At 44.0% G+C, this 17,650-nt stretch overlaps 1 protein-coding gene across 1 annotated transcript; it reads left to right on the top strand.

The window, feature by feature from the left end:
• The first annotated feature begins 8,295 nt into the window (after positions 1 to 8,295).
• Positions 8,296 to 15,649, top strand: LOC138594813 (protein phosphatase 1 regulatory subunit 29-like). Its single transcript, XM_069666049.1, has 4 exons — positions 8,296 to 8,499; positions 10,602 to 10,751; positions 11,129 to 12,123; positions 12,668 to 15,649. The coding sequence occupies exons 1-4, from the start codon at positions 8,296 to 8,298 to the stop codon at positions 14,241 to 14,243; spliced, it is 2,925 nt and encodes a 974-aa protein (XP_069522150.1). The 3' UTR covers positions 14,244 to 15,649.
• Positions 15,650 to 17,650: the final 2,001 nt, after the last annotated feature.

The raw sequence follows: 17,650 nt of genomic DNA, 5'->3' as shown, positions 1-17,650 counted from the left end.
CCGTAATCTGCTCCGAAGGTCTGATTTAATTCCCTGTGCTACGTTCAATGTGTTTTAACATATCTAGGATGCTTTTGTAAATTGTTCCGAGCCTTCCTTTATCGTGAAAGCACTCAATAAATAAAAATCATGTTGGCGTTTTGCCAAAAACTTAAGAGCCTGTCATCCCAAGAGCTGAAACCTGAGATGTTTAATGTTGAATATTTCTGTCTTGAATGGAGGGAACTGTCCCTGTCCTCACCGCTTAAGAAAGGTACACTTGTAAAACTAGACGTGCCTACGCAACTGTGTAGGGAGGAGACATTTTAAAGTGAACTTATTCAGGTGAACCTATCTCATCCCTTTTGTTAAGGCTGTGCTGTCCCGTGATGCCCCTCTTGTCTACGAGTTTATATTGGCAACATCCACCCAGCTTTCACAGAACACAGCAAGCGGCTTAAAGCAGGCTGAAAACTTCCTCTCTGGTCTGTTTTCCCCCGTGGGAGTTTGTCTGCTCGACAGCGACAGATGTTACATCCACTCGAAACAAAGCTGGAGAGAATCGGGCGTACAGGAGGGAACAAGAGAAAGTGAGGCAGGAAGGAGAGGAGAGAGCTGGCTTGGGAGAGAGGAAATGTATCGGTAGTAAAAATCAGTTCACTGTCATTAATTGCAAACAGCACTGATGAAAAGAATTGTTTTCATGCAACTTTTACAAGCACCGACAAATAGATAGAGCCTTTAAACTGGGAAATAGCAACCAAGAAATTCCAAAACAAAAGGGAAAGGAAGTCTGAGAAACATATTAGTCAAAAAGAAAATGTAAGGAATGCAGGCAAAGAGACTGACAGAAGACATGAAATAAATTAACCTGAGGAAATCAGAGCGAGACAGGGAAGGAGAATATTCTGTATGCCCTGGTTTTGAAGGCACAGTGCAGCAGCTTCAGGAAAGGTTGAAAGGAAAAGGGAGAAATGGATTTGAAGGAACCGTGCACCAGCTTTGAAGGTATAGCAGGCAGGCAGACTGGCGGGCTGGGACGAACAGATAGCGCTAATAGGCATAATTCTGAGCTCCGCTTTCATGGCGCTTCCCACACTCGTACCTGGCTGAATGGCTGACTGGCTGGCTGGTTTGCTGCTCCTCGCTTTGACCTGCTGTCTGACTGACTGTCTAGGGATATGATTGGCTGGCCGTCGGGTCTGCTGACTGATGGGCTGGTTTGATTGACTGGCTGACAAACTGAGGAGCTGGCTGGCGGTCCGCGTGACTGATGACAGATTTCCTGGGTAGATGATGATGTACTGTTGGATTTCTGATGCCTGACTGGTTCACTGACACTGTTTGGTGTCGTGATCCTCAGCACTCCTCTCTATCTGAACCATCTCTGTTTCCTGTCTACCCATCTCTCTCTCTCTCTCTTACTCACTGAAAAGGTTCATGACCCGGTCTCTAGGGTGGCTGAGCTACTCTTGTCTTCCTTGTTACTGTAGCGCTCCTCGATCCTTGAAACTCAGACTGTGTGTGAGTGTTGGCGTTGTGTTCACTGATATCTTGTCACTGCCCAGACCGACTTAACTTCACTTCATGAAGACAATGCATTGATTTCTGTTCTGTTCCCCGCACACACGCTAACTTCGATCAAAAACCTCTCCTCACCCGAATCTAAATTATATTCTTACATACCCCCTAAAACGATATTGTAGCCCAGATGGGAGTGCCCACATTGTGACATCTCGTCCCAGGTCATGAAATACTTTGTCTAACCTATTTGGCCTTTCTCACACAAGGGATTGTTCTCTTCCTTTTTAACACACGGCTAATGTGAACAAGTCTGTTTGGTTAGGTTTAAATAAGTGTCTGTTAAGTCTCTATCGCTGAATGAGGTCACACAATGGTGACTGAGCCTATGGCCCACTGATGAAAGCCTTTGCATTTGCAGTATTACAGACTGGGTGTCTGGTGCGACATTTGCGGGAAAAAATCACAAGTGGCGCCCAGTTAGTGACGCGTTTTCCATCAGCCAGCAGTGGTTGGTCTGCCAGAGAGGGTAGGCGGAGCTAAGCGGCTGCTTTTCCGTTCTCTGCAAGTGTTGCGAGTAAACGGTAATCTACTATGGCTGAACAAACAAAGAGAAGATCGATGACTACAGATACAACTTCAAAAATAAGTGAAAATCCAAAGAAAAAGAAACAAACTCGACGCTCAGATGAAGAAAACAGTCTGAAAAGGAAAGCGACCGTCAGCGAGGAAAATCAAGAGTTACAACCGGAGCCAACCGTGGACGTCAAATTGGGAAGTTTTCTCCCGCAATTACTGTTTATCGCCAAAGGTGCCGCCAAAGAGAACACAACTGAAGTCTTTGCGATTGAACGAAAGTCCCATGGTCTCCCGAGTGAAAGGTCTGCATCGCTTTTTCTAACCATCGTCCCTGACAGCTATCCAATGAAGACTATATCGGCCTTTTCATGACGTCTCTCAGAGCTTTTGCTGTGAGTGCCTGATATTGCACAGACGGGTTTACACTGGAGTTTGTTTAAATCCCAGTGTGCAGACTTTGAAGGGTTTGAGTATAAGTTACCAAGCCATGACAAAGCATCGGTATCTGACAACTTGAAATGAGAACAGGCTGCTCCTTCAGATTCACATTACAGAAAGCATTTCTTATGCAGCGGTTCCTCTCCACAAGTCAATACAGTCACTTTGATGCATTTTTTATCTTCTCTTCATCTTAAACTCCCTCAGGAAAATTAATGAACTCGCTCCTATTTTTCTGTGAACTCTATCCACCATCCATTCATGACACAGCTCTTTATGGCCCGATCGACAGCACAATCTCAGCGAGATAAGAAAAGCAAAGTGTCAGGACTGTGCAAGTCAAACTACAGCACGTATCTCTACAAAGGTTTGCTCATCATTAGAGTACAGTTGAAACGCAGCCCTCTGCTCAAGGGCTTTAGGTCCCTGTGCTTCACTAATGTCAGCTGAAATCATTTTTCCTTTGGGCGAAAATGAAGCAGTCAATTATTTGACCGTCGATGCAAATAATGACTCATCTTTGATTATTTGGAGGGTAATGTGGCTCATACTTTCCATGTAATGTGTGGTGAAAGTGCATGTTATAGGGTGACCAGACCAGTGCACACCTGAGTAATTATCATGCTGTAAGTTGTGCTCAATAACACAGATGTTAACAGATTTGTGTATTCAATTCGAGGTGCTGAATCTTTTTATCAACTTTTCGCAAAAACCAAAGTGCTCAGTTTATTTTTGTGTCGTATAACCCTTTGATTCCACAGGATCCGTTTCCGGCGCATCACGTGTGCGCCGCTAAAGATACACATCAAGCTCAACAGAGCAGATCATTTCCAAACAGGAAGTCACACACGAAAGCAGCATACAGCATCGGCCATTTCAAAATAAAACACCATGTTCAGACCGGTACAGACTCCTGTTTTTTTTGGTTTATTTTAAGATCAACACACTGAAATCTAGAAAAAAGAACACTTTTAATTAAGTAGTGTACTCAGCCATGGTTGAAGCACAAAAATCACGGAATGATCTCCAAAGCAGAGCAGATAATCAACCTCGGATGTGCAAACTGAACTGTAGTTTGTGTGTTGCTCTGTTAGCATTGATGTTATCTCGTGATTTCTCAATTCTCGCGCGATTATGTAGTTCTCCCGCGAATCCAGCTGCTTGGGCCAGCCCTCCGCTGCGCTGCTGACCAGATACGCTTCCTGTGGGCGAGGGCTCTCGCCGCTGACGGACCAGAAACACGGCCCAGCCGGAATGCACCGGAGACGGATCTTGTGGGATCGAGGGGTAACAGCTTTACGAACAAAGTACAACTGGCATATAAAATTCGGATTATTGGTTTTTCACTCTGAGATCAGCAAAATCATATTTTGGTCCTCATTAAAGCAATCACAGGATAAACACTCTTTTTCTCAGGTGCTCTCATCCCCGCCCACTCTTACTTCTGGAACTTTCTGTTTGCTTCTGTGACCCGACATCATTAGTGCTGTTTGTCAGATGCAAAGCTTTAATTAAAGCCCAGTTATCAGGGACAATAATTAAACACAAAGGGAGCCTGGTTTGCAGAAGAAAGGGGCTGGAAAAATAGGGCCGTATCTTCCTCTGGCTTCTTGTCAAAATGAAACCAACGGCGAGAATGTGATAAAAGCAGCGCGGATGTGATAGCGCACAAAAGGTGTCAGGTTGTGTTTTGGCGATGAAGCATATTCATTTGTGTTTCTAGTTGAAAGGAGGCAAAGATAAGCAGGCTTAAAACAATGCAGGCAGGAGAAAGACGGGGACCAAAAAGAGGACAAAGACAGGCAGATGAAAAGAAATATGGATACAGACTGAGAGAGGAGACTGACCCAGATGACGAGATGGGCTGGAGTTATGTGGTCAGGATCATTGCGGCTTGATGAATAAAAAATGCTGTGCTGATTTCAGTTGTTTTGACCGGACTTGGCAGTAAACAACTAGCTTTGAAATGAGCCTCGACTGACTCATCTTTCATGTTTTCAGAGAACAGTAAAACCATGTCAGGCTAGCAGTCACGTCGAATCAGATATGCTGCGAATATAAGCTCCCGTTGGGCAAAACAAGCTAACGGTAATCACTAGCACGACACAGTCATTTTTTGTGCTCTCTGCTTAAATTGCAGAAGTGGCCTGAGGTTTGGTCGGGACGCTCCCTGATGACAGACCCTAATGAAAACGAGGATATGAATGGAAGATAGACACTGGACTTGGAGTTGCCTTCAAAGAGTTAGAAGAGACGGAATTTAGAAGCAGGATGAAAGAAGATCAATGTCCAGATTGTGGCTTCTTTTCATCACGACGTGCAGTGAACTAACACTCACATTCGCAGACATTTGCTCTACTTAGCTGCGGTTAAATCAACAGAATCAAAGCTGAAAACATAACAAGTGATAATTGAACGACTTTCATAATTATCAAGCTTGAAAGGGGCTACTTTGGTTGTTGTTCCACTGAGCTAAAGCTGCAAATTGCTCTTCTTGAGGGGTGTTTTATTTTACACACACACACACACAACTTTAGGGCGACAACAGTGCCGGGTTATAAAGGCAAATTGGAGGCCTGTGGTGGAGGAATTGAATTGTCAATATCAATTTCATGGAACAATTTGAAGAGAGGACTGAGAGCTGCGAGGGGTGTGGCGCGACAGAAATGAGAAGTGACTGAGAGGCTAACTGAGGTGCGAGTGTGGACAGAGGATGAGAAGACGGAGGAGGCGGAGCAGGCCAAGCTATAAGTGATGGGCCATGATTGAAGCATCCAAAGTTGGCTTCCATTACTCCTCAGTAGATTGGGTTACACCATGTCATTGCTTCTTTTTGGAGCAAATTTGTTTTCGTCTGGTTGAGGCGGCTTAAATCTCAATTGCAAATACATTCTCCCATGTTCTTTTATTTACAGTTCAATTCAGATATTATTACAGACTTCAAATCCAGATAAAAGATATCAAAGAATACCTTTGTTTCCAGAGCTGGGGTTGCTAGCATCTTGTACGAAACCAGATCTTTTAAGAATCCAAAATGATTTCATTTTCAGAGCTAGTTTAGGAAGCAAAGACTCTTGCAGCCACAGACATTTCACTAGCACTACACCATCCACATTGTATAAATATGTTCTCGTAGAATCATTATACACTACTTGAAGTGTCTGCAGGCTTGCAGGCTTGTGGTTTGACCAGAAGTGTGCAGTCTACAGAGGCGTACACTAAGCTCTAAGCAAATCTGAACACATACTACAATGTGTTTAGACTTACAATTTGCAGCATTGAATGTTCTGAAAATAAATGTCCAAAATAGTTCACCCCAGTTCAAGACATTCATGACTTGTGTCTTCTTTGGTGCAACACATCAACACATTAAGCTCACTGCATTGTATTTGATATGATGTTCAACACCATATACAGAACATGTATAAAGGAGCTGCTCGAGACCAGCACCACTCGGACTAAAGACCACACGATCATCTGCATACATAGGTTGGTTCGCTAGACAGTGACCAATTATGCACCTAGAATTGCAGGCTTTCAGTTGCTTTGTCAATAGAATGTATTTATTTATGATTAGTTTATTTAACAGGGACAGTGCACATTCAGGAACGTTGTTGTAACAGTGCCAGAGTTAGCCAAGAGGCATTTTTCATCTGTAGTCCGTGGACAGATGTGTCGAGTCGCCTTAACAAACTTAAAAAAGCTATTAAAATCAATTCAAACACAGAGGCTCGCAATACACAACATGCTACAAAACGAAAGATAATGATGTACGACAACAATAGTAACAGGTGACTTTCAGTGCCGACAGGACTGAATTAACCATTTAAATGAGTTTTGTAACCAGTTCTCTAATGCAGTGGTTCCCAACCTGGGGTCCGGGACCCCCTTAGGGGGGTGCCAAAGATCGCTGGAGGTGTGCGAGGCTTTGTCTGCACTGAGATTGTCGAGATTAGATTTGCACGTGTTGAATAAAATAATTTAAAAAGCACCCACTTGATAATCAAAAGTCTGTTTAACGATTAAAAAACACTGTATATTCATCCATACATACATACATGCATGCAGAAATGCCTACATCCACTTTTTTTCAACTAAAAGGGGTGTTTATTATAAGAACTAAAGATAACTTTGATAAACTAAACTACTACACTGCTTGGTGTGTGCGGGCTGGGGGCCTCAGCCTTTCTTAGATACAAGCGGGGGGGGGGCTCCAACAATAAAAACAGGTTGGGAACGACTGACTGCTCTAATGGTTGCTGGGATGGAGTTCCACACTAGTGCAGCTTTAATGGAGAAGGCAGACTGACTGAAGGTGCAGCACCTCTTGTAACCTGACATGCGGTGGTTCTTATGTTCACAAACTGTCTGAGCGGAGGAGAATAATAACTTGTACATAAGACAAGCATTTACATATTTGATCACGTTTCCCTGCTCAACAAGTTAATAAGATTAAAAAGATTCCCCCTCGCCTAACACCATTACAAACCCCAAATGGAGCTGAGGTAGTACTGCCCCGTTTTACCTGCAGAATTGCCAGGATTGTCACAATACGTCTGGATACTCCTCTTTGACTCTATTTCTCAGTTATTCTTACATTCAATTCCCTGTCATTCATGTCGTGGTTAGATAACTTTTCCCTGGGAGGGAATCAAAACTTTGGAAACAAATTAAGCGACTGAGAGCTGTGGTGATGAGATACATAATATTTTATGCTGGATTAGAGCCTAATCCTTGTTAAATCCCCCTGAGAAAGGTAAATAGCTAAATGTCAGCGAGGATCCTGTTAAAACATGCAAATTACAACAGCCCTCCTCTGTCTGCCACTTAGCCCATCTCCCCGTTTTCACCCCTATATAACTGCAGCTATTACATTTTTATTGTTTCATTATGTACCTCACAGTTGAAATAATAGAGCTGCAGCTGCAAACTGGTGAACCTTGTAAACAATGGGAAAAACACCAAAGAGAAGCGGCGTCGCTTTATGGTCCGGGCAATTTCTACTTCCATCGGTGCATCGCGCGCTGATGTGTGAACGGAGGAGCCGAAACTCGCTCTCATAAGAGGCTGTTATTTTTATGAACATGAATAATTACAGGACATAAAAAGCCTGGTTTCATCTGAGAAGTCAAAATATATTTCTCTGGGCTTTATTAAGACTTAATGAAATAATCATGGCAGCTAATGGATTTATTACTGTGGTGCATTACCTTGAAGGGATTGGGGGGCATGGGTATTAGATTCATATACCTGTTTTTTACACAGTGCTTTTAGAAATGAGGCCTAAACTCAATTAATTCTAAAACCATCTGGGGATATGTGAACTGTAATACAATATTCTGCCTACTCTTAATCATTTTGTCATTACAACTATTAATGTTAATATCCTCCCCTCCCTCTCTCCTCCTCTCTCTCCCTCCCTCCCTCCCTCCCTCTGTGTGTTATATAGGTCTTCTGCCTTTCTCTGAGAGGGAGTATTTCCTCAAGACGTACACTTGTCAGGGGCCATGAATAGCTGCTGGGGTGACAGTCTCCAAAACCCTTTGACGTGGAACACCTAAAATGGGGACAGGACTTGCTGCCATGCTGCAAACTCAGCTCTAATCACCGTGAAGACGCCCCTCCGTTCACCTCTCTCTTCTTAGATTTGGCCTGCTTGCCCCTGACCTGCGCCCTGTTCTTGATTTGAAACCGCTGCTCGCTTCCTTCCTCCCTTCAACTCCTTTTCTTTTCCTCCTTCCTGCTGAGGCAAACCTCAAACACTCCTATTTCAAAACCATGGCCAGCAGATTCCGTTTGTCCTCCCTGTCTCCCTCCCTGTTTCTCTCTCTCCTGCTCCCTGCACTGTTGCTCCTCCACCTGCCCGGCATGGTGAAAGGGGACTGCTGGCTGATAGAGGGGGATAAAGGCTACGTTTGGCTGGCTATCTGCAGTCAGAACCAGCCTCCGTACGAGACCATCCCCCAGCACATCAACAGCACGGTCAGTATGAACTTATCTATCTGTGGGCCTTTTATGCCTCCACAGCCACCTCTATTAAACTGTATGCTTTCCTGCACTCTGTTATGATGATGTCAGCTTAAGAGCACGTGCCATTAATTGTGACAGGGACTTCTGCAAGGCTTCTGTTCACTCAGTATTCTGCTTGTGTTCTTCTCATGGTTGTGATTGTATGCTGTTTGCTGTGAAACTTACGTTAATGTTGTTAGCATAGTATTATGATGTTATTTTTACATTGTATATTCTTAATCAAATACAGTTACAATTTTATATTCATGTGACACAATTAGCAATAGCAGCTGAATAGTGGCTGCGGTGACATTTTTAGACCAACTAATGACTGAATAAGTTGGAGATATGGAAGCTCAACCCAAACAAAGAGTTGTTGTTTTTTAATTGATGGTTACTGTGATTAGCTGAGACAGTCCACTTTAGAAAAAGCTGTCGGCCTCTGTAATGGAGCACACGGCATCAGGGCTGCATTTGGCCCTCCAAATGAGTCGAGTAAGATCACTTCTCCTGAGTTCTTGCTCTACCTTTGTGTTAATACTTCCCATGCAACTACATCATGGCCAGATGATAGAGGCTGAAAAGTGAATCCCATGAAATCAAGATAGATTTTATTTATTTTATTTCCTATGTCTTTCACGGATTGCCCAAGGCCTTCTATATGATACTTTAGAGTTGAGCATTGGATTGGAATGGTCCAATCATGTTTATGGTCCTTCAAATATCCATAACGTTTACAGAAAGGATACAGGGAGATCTGTTCCATCACAGATGCTGAAAATGATATTACCCTTATACAATGTGTGTGTCCTATCTCTTAAAATACCAGATTTATACATAGCAAAGATCACACATCTGGCAAATGGCATCACTGCCTCTTAAAGTCCAGGTGAAATGAAAAATGTCATTTTAATCCTTTTAGATCACATCCCCAGTAATATTGTGCATCTATTTGACAATATAGGCCAAAAAAAAACAGAACATCGATTTCTTCGTATTCATATATTAAAATCCGATCAATTTTTCTTCCGGTAAAACTAAATTACACGAGTGCCTACATAAGTTAGCACCAAACAATTTCATCCAATCAATCTGCAACATTTAGCCGCAGAGCACCAAGAACGCTCGGTCAGTTAGCTAGCTACTGCGCCGTGGAGAACGTCTGTCTACGCCCACTTCTCAACGATCAAATCAAATCCCTCTAATGATATGTCCCGCCTGCACGTCCTGTTTCACTCGGAAATACGTCACGATACGGAAGCTAGATACTCTCGAAATGCCGTTTCAGCTCGACTTTAAGTCAATTGCATATTGTGAGAGATACAAGAAAATGTGATTTACAGTTATCTACAACAATAACTCTCTTATTTGAAAAAATCTAAGGTCTGACACAGACAACTTCACAACAGGAAAGCATGTGAACTGCTTTGTCAGAGATGATAACATAACATTTAGCACTTATGGGTGTGCACGTATTCTGCGTCCAATGAAACGCTTTCTCAAACGATTATGTCCCTCCCCCTTCCTGTAAGAGCCAACAAGCTAGCTAGCAGTTAAAGAGTCGCTTTGTGTTGGAATGTCCTCACATTCAGCGCTACTGATTGGTGTAAGCACCAATAAAGTTTTTAAACTTGTAAATATGCTGAATCAAATAACACTATGCTGGTAGCTTCATGGGAACTTAAACAAGCAGTAACAAGTGTGTTGATTACTGTAATCATCTGCATATTGCTGAGTTAATGATTAAGACTGAAAAACTTTAAGATAATTTATTAAGTTACCCAACGGTAATGGTAATATGCATCTATTAAACCCTCCTAGCATAAACGTTTACCTCCACTAGATATCTCGGGGGGAACTGAGCTGCTTGTAAACAGGCTGTGATTAACTAAAAAACTAATTTTCATCAGATTTGTAATTTGGAAAATTACTCATTAGACAGCAAACTGTGTGTTTGGATGTGCAATGTGCTCTTGGCAGCGAAACTCTTTGGCAAAGAGTTTGGGTCCTCCTCTATCTCTGCCAGGAGGTGGAAGACATCACCTGAAAGTTGTGTACTCTCTCGTCTACCTTAGGTTCACGACCTGAGGCTGAATGAGAACAAACTGAAGGCTGTGCTCTTTACCTCCATGTTCCGCTTCACAAACCTTACTGACCTCAATCTGACCAAGAATGAGATCAGCTACATCGAGGATGGGGCCTTTGCTGGACAGGCCAACCTACAGGTCTGCAGCCAAGGACACGATCTGTTTTTATCTATTCGTTAATTTATTTTTGGTTATTTGTTTACATTTTCAATGTGTATAGAAGATAAAAATGGCAAGGAATTGAACAGACATTCATCAACACTTTGAAAGAGTGCATACCACTTAGATTTCCCTTAACGTCTCAGGAATATGTTCTGAATTCATCAAGCAAAGAACTCCAGCTCTTGTGACTTACTTCTTGTGTGCTTACTGGTTATGGATATATGACTGAATCTCTTTATCCCTGTTTCTTTTTTGTAAGTGCATATCAATACATCAATGAACATAAAAAAAAAACATCCATTAAGATTTAAGATTAAGTCTCACTTTTTGTTTTACTCTCTTTTTTCCCTCAGGTTCTCCAGCTGGGCTACAACAAGCTGACCAACTTGACTGAGGGCATGTTGAGAGGCCTAGGTCGAATGCAGTGCCTCTTCTTGCAGCACAACCTCATTGAGGTCATTGCCAACAATGCCTTCTGGGAGTGCCCCAGCCTCAGCAGTTTGGACTTATCTTCAAACAAGTTGGCCCGTGTTGATCCCTCTACCTTCACTGTCCTTAACAGGCTGATGGTTTGCGAACTGGCAGGAAACCCGTTCCACTGTGGCTGTGATCTCTACAGCTTTCTTACATGGCTGGAGGCGTTTAACAATGTAACCCATACCTATGACCGGCTCCAGTGCGAAACCCCTGCTGAGATGACAGGTTATCCACTCCTAAGTCCAGTGCCCGGACATGGAAGAAATGCCCGTTACACTCTTCTAACGATGTGTCGTGATGGCGTGATAATTCCAGGGATGACCTCCCAGACGCCAGATCAGGATGGTTCAGGAATGGGTTTGGACAACCCAGACCAAGGCCTGTACCACCAGCCGACCATATTGTCCACTCCAGACCCCACCTATAGCCATCAAATTTCTATGAAGCTTCAAACTGTCTCCCTCTACATTGCCTCTCTCATGGTGCAGATCCCGAGACCATACAGTAAAATGTACATCCTTTCCCAGTACAACCACACTTTTGTTGCAGACATAATGCCCCTTAAAAACAAGAAGGAGATCATCACTCTGGACAAGCTGAAACCACACACAAACTATACTTTTTGTGTGGCCTCTGTGAGCAAGTCTCAGCGCTACAACCACACCTGTGTGTCTTTCACCACGAGAGCTATGGGGCCGGAGGACCCACGCAACAATTCATCCACAACTACCCACTACATTATGACCATCCTTGGATGTCTGTTCGGCATGGTCATTGTGCTCGGTTTTGTCTATTACTGTCTCAGAAGGCGGCGCATCCAGGAGGAGAAGCAGAAAGCTATAAGTGTGAAGAAAACTATTTTGGAGATGAGGTACAAGACAATTTGTCATGTCAAAATTTGGTTAATGAAAGTCCTATGGGCCACATTAAAACCCTTTTTCATGACAATGAATTGGTGAAGAGACACTACGAAGACAGTATCTGGGATGTTATAGCCACAACAAAAATGACAGCCACTATGTTTTTCCTTTGAGTTTAATTGATTTTTGAAGCAATTTGTTCTGTGGGCATCCTGTCATTAGTCTTTTTGCTGCTTTGCTTTGAATTTAATTCTTGAAAAGCCTAATTTATGCTAAATACAAGCAATAAATTGACTGTTCCCCCAGTCATGCTCTTTAGTAAGACTTTGGGCAATACCATTTTTCTTTAAGCTTTAATTAAAACAGAAAACATTCTGTCCTCCCATAGCATCACTGACAGGCCTTATTAAATCTAATTAACTTCAAAAAAGGTATTGGGGCGAAAACTGCAATCTTGCTATTTAGAAAAAGAATGCTACATTGTGTACCTAATATGCATTTAGTTAATGAAACAACATGTGTTGCTTGTTTTAAAGTGAATGTGTCATTCTTCAGGTATGGCCCAGAGGCAGCCGCCGCAGTGGCCAATGACCCAGGTGCCATGCAGCGTCTCCAGGAGCAAGCTCACCACCAGCACCACCATTCAGGGGGATCGGGAGGCAAGTTGCCCCAGTCTGCCTCCTCCAGCACAGGCATGCTCCACGGCTCAGCCAACACCAGTTCTTCCCGCCTCTCCACCTTGCCACAGGTGGAAAAAATGGCCACTGCCTTCTCTGAGGCAATCGGTGGCAAAGGCAACTACATGGATGTGAGGACACAAGGAATAGCATTGGAAGGCAGGGAAGGAGGGGTTGCTGTTGGAGGTACAGGGGTAGGAGGGGAAGTAATTGTAGATATGCGAGGTGGGGCTGAGAATGGAACAGAGGCTGGGGAGGATTCGGATGATGACGGCCGTGGCTCAGCATCAGAGATCTCCACCATTGCCAAGGAGGTTGACAAGGTGAACCAGATTATTAACAACTGCATTGATGCCCTGAAGCTGGATGCCTCTGCTAATGTTGTGACCACGGCTGACAATGCCAACTCTGTATCCTGCTCCCAGCCTCCAACTTGCGTTGCATCCCTCCCCCGAAACCTCCTGCCCCTCTCTCCAGGACACCCTGGAGATCAGATCATGGCCTCTTCCCCTAAAGTGCATACAAAGTCTCACCCCCAGCCTCATCCTCAACCTCATTCTCAGCCTCATCCTCAGCTACATCCTCAGCTACATCAGCAGCCTCATCCGCCTTCCATGGCGCCAGTGCCCCTTGTCATGCCCTTGTCTGAGCGGCCTGGCATCAGTGGTGGGGGATTCCTCTCTCCTCCCTACCGTGACCCACCCCCGGCCAATGCAGTGCGGCCCCTTCAGAGGCAGTTGAGTGCTGACACGGCTGCGGTGAAGAACCGTTGCGGTGCCCCTGTTGCTGGATCTGCAAAGAATACAAGGGTGTACAGTGTAGATATCCCTGAGAAGCCTGGCGATCCTCCTAAGTACCCAACAGAAAAAAACAGCCCAGTGGGTTGTGATGGAGGGGGTGGTAGTGGAGGAGGTGGCGGAATAATGGGCTGCAACGGTAATGGGATGGGAAACATAAATGGTGGTGGGGTTAGTGTGAATGGGGGCGGGATGGGATGTAACAACGTAAGTGGGGGTGGAGGTGGAGTGGTTGGCCCTGGACAGCAGCAGCACCACTTGGAGGTTCAGCCAGACTACCACAGCTCCGAGCACCGCCACTCCTTTCCAGCACTCTACTATGAGGGCGGGAATGACTCACCCTTACCGGCCCAAAAGGCCTCATTCCTTAAGCCGCTGGGCCGCACCAAGAGGGATGCCACAGCCACCTACTCCCAGCTCTCACCTTCTCGTCACCACAACTACAACTCTGGATACTCCTCCAGTCCAGAGTACTCCTCTGAGAGCACACTGCGGATCTGGGAGCGGTTCCGGCCTTACAAAAAAAGCCCCAGAGAGGAAGCGTCCTATATAGCAGCAGGGCATGCCCTGCGTAAGAAGGTGCAGTTTGCAAAGGACGAGGACCTTCATGATATTTTGGACTATTGGAAGGGCGTTTCCGCCCAGCAGAAGCTGTGAGCTGCGGAAACGAGTTGAATGCTGTAAAGAAGATTGTAAGATTGAATGCCAACAGCAGACTAATAATGGGGATAGATGTTAATGTAGCAAGACAGATGATAGTGTTTCTTCTGAGGTGTTCAGTGACACGGGCCATTCCTGTGCTGGATCCAGGATTAAATTGGAATCCTCGCGAGGTGATTAAAAAAAAAAAAAAAAAAAAGGTTTTATGAAAATTCTGTGACATTTGATTTTAAGAGATTGTTTCTGAGGTTAGCTGTGTTCACAAAAATACTAAGCGATAATAACCCGGAATCAAGCTGTTCACCAGACTACCTCATACTGGGCACTTTGGTCCTCGCAGGCTTCCACAGACCCACTGAATCCCCACTAATGAGCAAAGTAAAGGTGGGGAAAAGCAAGTGTCTTCTACCTCATTACTGGCACACTGTAGCTCAGCTATCTCAGTAGAAGCAGCCTCATTCATGACTTAAACCCTGTCCCTCTTTTCTCTAATCCCATCAAACCACCATTCAGAAAACAATCATTCCAGGGCCCCACCAACACCTGCTTTTCTACAGAAGCATCATTTAGGGAGATAATGAGGAAGCAGGATGAGGAATTAGGTGGGTTTGTTTTGGAATAGCCTGTATCTCCCTCTTTGGGAGAGAACATTAAGTGATACTTATCAGGCTAATTGTTCTTCCTGGCAATTAGTCAGTGTAAGAATAGGTCAGGGAAGCTGTGTGTTGGGCATGCTTATCGATTCGAAACACCTAACTACATATGTTCAGTTGTGTGTGGGCATGTATACGGTCCCAGCATGCTTGTGTGAGTGATTGTGTGTGGGTGGGAGAGTAGGGTTGGGGCTTAGTCGTCCATTATTCTCAGTCTCCCCTCTGCAAAGTGGATAGCTTAGTGGAGATGCTTTGCATACAGATAACGACTCAGTTGGGGAGTTGAAGGTATGTGTGTGTACGTGTGTGTACATTAATGTGTATGTTTCAACCGGCCTGCCTGTCTATCTAGATAAAACCTGCATTTTGTGTCCTAGCCCATTTCTTATTTATTAGGTGTAGCATATTTCTTTTGATAAGGCAAGCTATGAGGAAGGGAATTTACATTTCAATAGTGGGAATCTTGCAGAAATTACTTTAGGGTGGTCGTGTAGGTTGGCAAGAAAGGTGTGAGCTCCCATTTTCAAGAACCTGGTAATCACATTTAGGAATAGAAGCATATTGAGAGCAGGTGAGAGGCTCGCTGCATCTTATTTGAACATGCTAGTGTTGCGGAAAAAGGATAAAGGAGTCATGTATCGGCTCAAGGCGAGGCTGCACAGAAACTTAAAATATGTCAAACGCTCCCTGCTCTACACAGTGAGATAAAATGGATGGCAAGCGGAGCGAAGGCCCGAGGGATATACTTTGACTCAGACTGGATGACTCTCCACTCAGTATATATGACCCTGCTCTGCTCTGGGCGGAAGCTTGCTATGGACCAAAGTGCCTTTGGGAGGTATGATTTCTCAAGTTTGCATTTGTATTTATTTTATGAGCTTTTCCATTCCAATATGGTAGACGACCTTTACAATACAGAATTACGAAGTTCAAAGGAGCAAGAAAGTTGCTGCCTTGGTTTAATCTGGTTTATTATTGTGTAGGAGTTGGACGTTATGAGTTCTGCAATGAAATCTGTTAAAAAAAAAAGCAGGAGCAAGGCTTGGTATTATCAGATATGAGACTTTCACTTGGATTCATGCACAGAACATACTGATACACAAAAGTCACACAATGCTGATCGTTCAAATTGTACAAAACAAGTACCTCTAATCCATACAAGTAAATTATCTTTTTTTTCTGCCCACTCTTCCTCACAAGAGGCGTCTGACTTCTCCGTCTCTGCTGTGATACATCTCAATCGCAAAAGGTATCATTTCAAAATGTCTAATTAATTCATTCCCCTTCTTGTTTCTTTTCTATGCGCGCCACCTCTGTCCAACTTAATGGGGTAAATTAATGAGCAATTTGCAGAGGTTGATGTCGTACCATCATCCGAGGTCAGAAGGGCGTGCTGATATTATTAACTCTGCCAGACTGGGAGCCTGATTAAAATTAATGATCGCTGCCTTAATCTGCCCATCTCTTTTGCCTGTCACTGCCTCTGTCATCAGGCTGGAAGTAGCGCATTTAGTTTTCTTATTTTGCTTTCTTTCAGCCTTTGACAACTGGGCATGTGTAGCCCCCAGCTAATAACAGCATGCAGTGTGTGAGGGCAGGACTCTATAAAAACACTGTGCCCTCTAGGTTCTTATTGCGCATGCATCCAATAAGAGGCATTGTTGTGCCAGGGAAGGGGCCATCTTTAGATGTTGTATTTATAAACAAATCAACCAACAAATCCAACTTATTCTGCCTTTAATAAGACAGCTGTTCCAGTTTAAACTGATGGCATTCCACCCATCGGTACCAGGAGAATGTTTTAATTGTTAGCAGAACAGCCAGATACCTCCAGGGGCACGAGAGAAAATATGTGTTGTAATTTGAGTGAGCTGCCCATTTAATTATGCCTGAGTGTTTTTGCCTTCATATTCCATTGTGTGTCATATTGAGTAATGACTTTTCATCTGACCTCTCTATGTCACCTGTGGCGGCCAATCCAATAGAGCCACCAGCGTTCGCAATTTGATGTCAAATGCGTGTCATTACTCTGCTATCAGATCAATAGAACTTAATTTGGGGCGAGTGGGACCAAATCAAAAACAGGGAGCAAAGTCCCTCGGGCGCTTAGTCGGACGGCCTCCATTTTTCCAAAGGGACCAGTTTTTTATTTTGGCCTATTGTTCAAACTCCACTGGCAGCTCCCCTACGTGTAAGGTTCAAGGAATCGCCAATCAATTAGTTTTAGATTAGTACCACAGGCTATGTCGCGGTAAAAGCTTTTAAAAAAATAATGGCTTCATTTGGATGAATGGGGGAAATTAAGCTGAGGTTACCTGCATATATTCCCTCGAGGCCATTCCCCAGATGTAAGGAAAACATTAGCTCAGTGATTCATAAGCACAGTCCAATGTCGTCATTTAGACTGAGGATCATTATTCAATTCTGTCCAGTGTTCTTATTTGAATCATCAAACTTTTATTTAAACCTGGACGCGTTGGTCGCTCCCCAAGCAGATTTTATTCTGTCCTGCACATACATACAATCTTAGGTGGCCAAGCCTTGCTCCTGTCCCTGAGTTAATATGTGTCCTTTCTTACATTAAGTATGTATTCAACTACAGCAGGGTTTTTGATCTGCCCCCCTCCGGCTAGACGGGTGTCTGACTCTAGTCCTCAGGGGCCTGAATCAACAAGTTGAGACTGATGGATGCACAAATGCTGTACCTAAGGGATTGCCTGTGTGACTTCTGTCTAGTCTGACCAATTAGCA

Source organism: Semicossyphus pulcher, unplaced genomic scaffold (genome assembly GCF_022749685.1).
Source record: "Semicossyphus pulcher isolate SPU_LCO1_2020_fin unplaced genomic scaffold, fSemPul1.0.p SCAF_17, whole genome shotgun sequence".
Lineage (NCBI taxonomy): Eukaryota > Metazoa > Chordata > Actinopteri > Labriformes > Labridae > Semicossyphus > Semicossyphus pulcher.
Note: the sequence above shows the minus strand (reverse complement) of the source record. Positions and strands in the feature narration are given on the sequence as shown.

Bases quoted from the DNA above. Each gene is read 5' to 3' on its own strand.
- LOC138594813 (XM_069666049.1), top strand. From the start codon at position 8,296: ATGGCCAGCAGATTCCGTTTGTCCTCCCTGTCTCCCTCCCTGTTTCTC. The intron at 8,500-10,601 runs GTCAGTATGAAC...CGTCTACCTTAG, and splicing joins CCCAGCACATCAACAGCACG to GTTCACGACCTGAGGCTGAA. The intron at 10,752-11,128 runs GTCTGCAGCCAA...TTTTTCCCTCAG, and splicing joins CTGGACAGGCCAACCTACAG to GTTCTCCAGCTGGGCTACAA.